The sequence below is a fragment of the Falco rusticolus genome, chromosome 3, assembly GCF_015220075.1.
Source record: "Falco rusticolus isolate bFalRus1 chromosome 3, bFalRus1.pri, whole genome shotgun sequence".
NCBI classification, from domain to species: domain Eukaryota; kingdom Metazoa; phylum Chordata; class Aves; order Falconiformes; family Falconidae; genus Falco; species Falco rusticolus.
In genome coordinates this window covers 29,320,453-29,327,548 of record NC_051189.1, presented here as the reverse complement: position 1 = coordinate 29,327,548, position 7,096 = coordinate 29,320,453, and the positions used below count along the sequence as shown (strand labels likewise).

Here is a 7,096-nt window from a genome sequence, read left to right as displayed (position 1 = left end):
AAGGACAGCAATAGGGTGACACAACTTGTTCAAGATGCCAGTAGCAGTCTGTGACCATCCGAAAAGTGTGTCCCACCATCCGTGTTCTGTATCTTTTCTTACTCTTCTCAAGACACGGTGTATTTCTTCCACATTGTGATGGACAGTTATCAGGGTTTTCTGTTCATTTTCTCTAACCTTTTCCAGAATCTTGATCAAGTCTTGATGCTGCAACAGTTGTTTTACCAAGGTGAGATTCATTCCAATGGGTACAGGCTGCAATTTGTGAATCAGTGTACAATTAGATTTCAAGAGCTTGTGAGATGTGACTGGGGCTAAATAGGAGAAGTCACATCCAGTGATGTTAATAAAATTACCAACACAAAAATTTGAATGATTATTAGTATCCACAATCACCATATCTACACATACAGAATTACAAGCAGTCCTCAAACATGCACAACCTTTGCCAATATATAAAGCACTGTTTCAGGGTTTTCGTCAGGACAGATTTCAAAATGACAGATATTCTGTGTAGTGTCTAAACAAATGTCCTGTGCTCTGATTGTATTGCCTTTGCAGATGAACCCTTGTTGTTCCCGCACGATACAAGATTCCAAATCTACAGTTTGCCGTTTCTCATCCACCTTTTGGGCCCATACTCTATGCTCGAAAGGATAGAGTATGATTCCATTGTGATTAAACCCTAAGGCTATAACGGGGTAGATTATATTTATTGATGCATGGAATATTGTCAATACAAAAGTGGTGGCAATGTTTGTGGTGGGGTTATAAGTAAAGTTTACCGAATTCCACCAGGATTAGAGTTTCCTCTCAAAGTCGGTGGCACTATCCCAGACTATCCTCCGAATTTCAGTGGGGAAAGTGCCTCCTTCACCTTCTCTAATAATCGAGGCAGCCACTGATTGTATCCATAATTGGGCCTGGATACAACTAAGAGTCAAAGAAAGGTTATTTTTGATTATATCAAGTGCATCTACAATCAATTCGTGATCTTCCACATTCACCTTTTCCCATTTTGGTAGCATATTTGCTAACTGCCACTTGTTAGTTTCCAGAGCCAATAGGGAAGATTGCAAAGGCCATTGCAATCCTGCCCGATCATTAGTTGTAGTTGCCAATTTGTTCATTAATATCTCTGAGTCAATACCATTCAGAACCCCCAATCCTGTTCCCAAAACACCAGTTAGGTTTCTCCGAGTCCGTTTCTCAGAAGGTGTCCGTTTTTGCAGCCAGGTTATCCATTCCTCGTAAGAGGGTTTTAGGAAAGAAGAGCAGGCTGGCTGAATATCTGAAACATTAACTTGCATCAACAACTCAACTCGTTTAAGAGGCCATTCTGGATTAAACAACATTTGTTGCTGACCTGTATTTCTGATTATGTATGGTCCAATTAAAAAAATTTTTGGATTGGGTGTAGCTAATTTTGGATCAAATGTTAATGGGGTCGTTATAACTGTGGTGGTGGGAGGAACAGTGGTTAGCATGATTGTTATTTTAATCTTAACAAGTCAGAGCTGTTCTTGGGCATTCCTGTTCTAGGCATACTATAAAGATGGGCTCGGTTAAGGTAAAATTGTGCCAACATTCCTGTGAATTAAAGCACGTGGTCGTATTTAGAAGGGTAAATTCTTTACCTACCTTTCTGACATTAATCAGGGTGTTTCCCAAAATTTTGGTGTTATCCCTTTCATTGTATATTTGACACCCTACTTTTATCTTATCTCCTAATTTCCCCCACAGTCGGGCAACTCTGTCTACATCATCCTGATCCCACTGATTCCTTTGGTACACCTCATTTTCAGAAAAAATCACCATAGCTAGTTCCGTCTTTGAATCTACACTTCCCATTATTCCAGTGTGTTTTTTCTGTGCATGATTCCAACGCCAGTTATCAGGCTCTTGGTTGTAGGCAAGAGAGAGGATACAAAAAAGCACAAATGGTCCAAGCCCACTATTGATCATTCTAAGAATCTAAACGTCCCTGCCTCCATACGCACATATAAAATCTGTTTTGATCAAAAATGTCTTTGTTTGAGTCAGGGTTTTAAGAGTCCAGTTTCCATGGCCTCCCAGAAGGTATCCCTCGGAGTTCTCCTGTAAAAATAAAACAACAGAGCTTGCCTCCCTGAGGCAAAAAGAGTTAAAACGATGGGATTATCTAGCAGGTATTTATCTTATGTTCCTTTCCCAAGGCATCAGAGGCTACCCAAGCACATGCATTCAGTGGGGTTTTCAGTACCAGTGGTACATTTCCCACAGTAGGAAGTGCCACCAGAACAGGTTGTCCTGGGAAGTGAGCTGGGTTCTTTGAATCATTTGGTCCCTTTAATGAGGCAATCAAGGAAGGAGCCTTTGGGCAAAATCGGTTATTTTGGGGTATTCGTTTACCCCCCATCTGTCATTTACACCTTTACCAGCTTCCCATGAGTGGACATCCCAATTTCCCTCATGAGCCTTCAAAAGTTGTTTTAAGAGACCATTGGTCCTTTCTACAATTCCATTAGCTTGCGGATGATATGGGGTATGGAACACCCATTTAATCCCTTTGCTTCGTGCCCAATCCTGTACAATTCTGGTGGCAAAGTGGGAACCATTATCAGATTGATTTCTTGTGGCTTTGGAAAAGTTTCCAAACCATTCACGCAGTGCTTTCACTATGTTCTCACCCGTCGCCCTGTTAAAGGCTTCTGCTTGGACTACTCATGTTATTTCCACTCCCACCAGCACAAAATGTTTTCCTCTGGATCTCTCAAAGGGGCCAATATAATCCACCTGCCAGGCATCCCACAAGCCTTTATCCTCCCTTAAATGCAGAGGGTCATCCTCTAAAGGGTGTCTTTCAAGTCATCTTTGACATTGTTCGCAGGCTGATATACAGGTTTTACACATTTCTCTGGTGACGGGCCAGCCTCGGGCAAGGGCTTCACGGTACAGATCTTTAGCTCCTGTGTGTTTGCGTTTTACATGCAACCATTCTAACAGGCGTTCCCAGTCTTCTGAAATCTGGCCCTCCTGTACAGGAGCTAGCCTTGCTAACTCATCAGCCTGGTTATTCCATTCTCCCGCTGACCCCCCATCTATCTGATGAGAAGCTACCCAACCTACAGCAAAGTTCCCTCGGCTAGCAATACTTAAGATGTCTTGCCATTTTTCCTTTTGCTACACTGGAATCCTATTAACCTGCCACTCATTTTGCTCCCAGAAAGGAAGCCATTCGGTACATCCCTTAAATACAGCATAAGAATCAGTATAAATGTAAACAGGAGAAGTAGTTTGTGCTTCGCATTGAAAAACACTTTGTACCGCAATTAATTCACCAACTTGTGCACTACCCTCTCCCTCCGTTATAATTTGCTCATCAGAAGAGGTATGGAGCGCTAATGCTCAGTATTTCCACACTTTTCCTTCTCTTTTTGCAGAAGCATCAGTAAACCAAGCACTAACTGACTGTTCACAGGGAAAAGGAGGGGCCACCTGAATGACCGAGGCAGGTTTATCTTGGCCCTCGTCCAGGCTCTCTACTTGTATAGCTAGGTTTTTTTAAGCTCCTTCAGATACAGAGAAAGTGTTACAATAGTGTTCAATCTAAGCATACCACTTTCGTACTGAAGCTTTCTGGGCCACCCCGTCACGGGGAGGGGTCCCAGTAGTGACTGTTTTTATATCTTTAAATGAGCCTCCCAATATAATGGGCTGTTGTCCTACGATTTTTTCCACTTCTATGAGAGCTAAGCTAACCACAAACAAACCTTTCTCCCAAACAGTGTATCTTCTCTCAGCATCCCTAAAACCATGGGAGTAAAATCCCACACGCCGGGTTGGACCCTCAGGGCCCCGCTGCCATATGTGAACTGACAGTCCTGATAAAGCAAACCCCCACTCCACCTGGAAAGGGTCTGTAGGGTGGATAGGGCCAAGAGCTTGGTGTGCTGTTGCTTCAAAAATTAACAATCACATAGCCTCTTCCTGAGAAGCAGTCCATTCCCATGTGACCCCTTTTTTTTAGCAAATCATAAAGAGGTCTGGCAATGATAGAAAAGTCCGGGATGTGTTTTCTCCAGAACACCAATAATCCTTAAACATGTTGCAGATCCTTTTTCGTCTCAGGCATTTTGATCTGTTCTAAGGAAGCAAGGGTATCTAGTGGGATGCATGTCATTCCCCCTTTCCACCAGATTCCTAGGAATTTCACTTCTTGCGAGTGCTTTTGGACCTTTTCTGGAGGGATCTGCCAACCCAAATTTTCCAAATGTGAAATTATGTTCTGTTGGGTTGCTTCCACATCCTCTATTTCATCTCCCCCCACAAGAACATCATCAATATACTGATAAACAGTTATGCCTTCGGGTTTTGGTATTTTTTCCAGCTCCTGGGCTAAAGCATGATGAGCCAGCATGGGGAAGTGTTTACACCCTTGGGGAAGGCGTCTGAAAGTAAATTGTTGTCCTTCCCACGTGAAAGCAAAACGTTCTCTATCTTCTGGTTGCAAAGGAATCATAAAAACCATATCTTTAACATCTATTGTTGCCATGATTGGATGGGCTTTTCCCTAGATTACTGTTATCAACTCAGCCAGATTAGGGACTGCAGCAGTTAAAGGATCAGTGTTAGCATTCAGTCTCTGAAAATCTACTGTGAGCCGCCACTTCCCATTAGGTTTTCTTAGGGGCCACACTGGAGAATTAAAAGGGGAATGGGTATTTATCACCACTCCCTGTTCTCGCAATTCCTGCATGACTGGTTTGATGCCCTCCTTTGCTTCCAGGGGAAGGGGATATTGTTTGACATTAGTTACTCTGCTGAATGGCAGTGGGGGTGCCGTTTGAAGCAATCTGACATGCAGCTGCAGTGTTCCAAAGGTCCACAACCATCCTTCAGAGTCCTCCCACTGCTTTCCCCTGAGGGCATCCGTTCCTAACAAATTTGTTGGAATGTCTCCAATCACCATTATAACAGTGACCGTACCTTCCTTTCCTGGAAGAATCAACTTTACCGGGGCAGCTTTTATAACTTCTGTCGACCCTAAGGCATCCAGAACACAAAAACGGCGCTTCAAGGGAAAAACCCCACATCTTTCAGCATCTTCCTCTGTCAGAGCAGAGACCTGTGCACCGGTATCAATTAGAAAGGTCACTGATGCACGCTTAGGGCCAGCTATAGCTGTGATTAATAAGTCTCCTCCTTTAGTTTTTGTGAGCTGATGGATATAAATCCATCCTCCATTCCCCCGCCCGCTACCAGGGAATGGAGGTTCTAGTTTCCCTGCTTATGGGAAACAGCTTCCTCAGTGGGGGCAGCTGAGGGTGTATCAGGTGGTATTTTTCTCCTGCACTGTGTATGAGAGGGTTGTTTTGGATTATGCCACTTCAACACTACCTTACTCAATTTATCAAAGGGTAAGCCATCCATTATATCCCTGGGGACTCCCTTTTTAATTCCCAAAAGCCACCACTGTTGTCGAGTCATGAACTGTCCTCCCTTTCCTGTTTTATGGTGTGGATGCTCCTTTCTCAGGACATCAGCGGCAGCTACAGTTTTACCAGTGGGGAGGGGCAAATCCTCAACTTCTATTTGGCGGATTCCCCTCGACTTTTCCTCTGGGATTTTTACAGGACCATATTTTCTACTATAATCTATCAATTCTTGTGCTACTTGCCCCCAGGTCCATATCCTTTTATTACTTGATGCTGAGGTCATTTGGTGGGAAGAAACTGAATCTGGTGTTTCATTTCTCTGGCTTCTAATAAAACTTTCCAGCCTTTCTACAGGGCACATCAATGCGATAGTCCTTTGAAGGCTAACCCCCATAGGTCTGAGTGACTCTGGAAGTCCCCTTATCAAGTGGGTCATGATTTCGGGATTCACTGGCAGCATCATTGGGGATTCACATCCGGGAATTAATTTTCTTTCATGTATCAATTGTAAGCAGGCTGCTTTGTGTACACTTTCTAGCAACTGATCAGCTGGGCTGGTGATTTCCAGGGGATCCCCTCTGTCCAAAGGGTTCAGTCCTCCAGCCCAATAAGCAGCTCGCTGGGTTAGGGACCATGGGGTATGTTTATTTCCTGTTGTCAAGAAAACTCCATGACCCCAATAGCCACCAGCTTCCTTTTCACTTAATTGAATTTGGTCCCCCCCAGTTAGGGATACGCGCCACACGTACTCTGTTTCGGATTCTTTAGGAAGGCGTCCATACTCTCTTTTCAGTTTGGCTAGCTCAGTGATAGTATATGGTATAAAACCTGTTTTAATTAAGGGTCTCACTTGAGGGTTTTCCACAAAACATTTTCTCACCTCCTTCAACAACTTCTGAGGGTATATTGGGTTTATTTGTTGAATACCCTTTCCCTCTGCTTCCAGCTCTATTACACTCAGGGCTTCAGTGTCTTTAGAGCATTCTGCCTTCAGAGTGGTTTTTAACAAGCGGTTTTCTTCCCTTTCTTTCTCTAATTGTTGTTCTAAGTCATAATTTGTTTTTTGCAGAACTTTCACCAAATTTTCAAGGGATTCTATAATTCTGGTTTCATTGCTGTGTTTTCTAAGGCGATCTTCGATTGCTGCAACCAGGCTAGCTCCTAAAATGGCACAGACTATAGATTTGCCCTTACCTGATCTAACTTTAGCTTCAGTCTGTAAAGAGGTCACTCGGTCCACTACATTCTGCAAGTTTGCCCCATTATCTCGAGCCCAATCTTCTCCGGGTACAGAGGGTCGAGCCCCATACTTTACCAGAAATGTGTAAAACATGTCCCGATCCTTCATTAACAAAGGCTTTTGTTTATCAGCCTTTTTGGCCATTCTCACTACGAAGGGACCAAACCCACTTCGGGGAGGCTAGACCTAGTTACAAACACACAGCCGCTGCTGTGTTGCCCCTCTCTTCCCCGAATGGTTGAAGGGACCAAAAATCTGCTTCGGGAAGGCAGCTTGTAATTACTACAAGGTTGTCCCTTCACTTTCCTGAGCAGAACAGACAAATTCTCATTAACATGAGGGCAGCTGCCCTTTTTAGCACTTTCCCCCTTTTGCACTTTGAGTTCTTTTAGTTGGATCCCAATAGACAGAGCCCTCAATTGGAGTTTGGAGTGCTAAG

At 43.6% G+C, this 7,096-nt stretch overlaps 1 protein-coding gene across 1 annotated transcript; it reads right to left on the bottom strand.

The window, feature by feature from the left end:
• Nucleotides 1-800: 800 nt before the first annotated feature.
• Nucleotides 801-6,801, bottom strand: LOC119144135. Its single transcript, XM_037379071.1, has 3 exons — nt 5,380-6,801; nt 4,969-5,107; nt 801-1,291 (listed from the first exon to the last, which is right to left on the bottom strand). The coding sequence occupies exons 1-3, from the start codon at nt 6,799-6,801 to the stop codon at nt 801-803; spliced, it is 2,052 nt and encodes a 683-aa protein (XP_037234968.1).
• Between the last annotated feature and the right edge of the window lie 295 nt (nt 6,802-7,096).

Excerpts from the sequence above, each read along its gene's own strand:
- LOC119144135 (XM_037379071.1), bottom strand. The coding sequence starts at position 6,801 with ATGGCCAAAAAGGCTGATAAACAAAAGCCTTTGTTAATGAAGGATCGG. Across the intron at positions 5,108-5,379 it reads CCTTTGATAAATTGAGTAAG|GTCTCTGCTCTGACAGAGGA; the intron begins GTAGTGTTGAAG and ends ACCGGTGCACAG. Across the intron at positions 1,292-4,968 it reads GATTCTTCCAGGAAAGGAAG|ATATTCAGCCAGCCTGCTCT; the intron begins GTACGGTCACTG and ends TTAATGTTTCAG.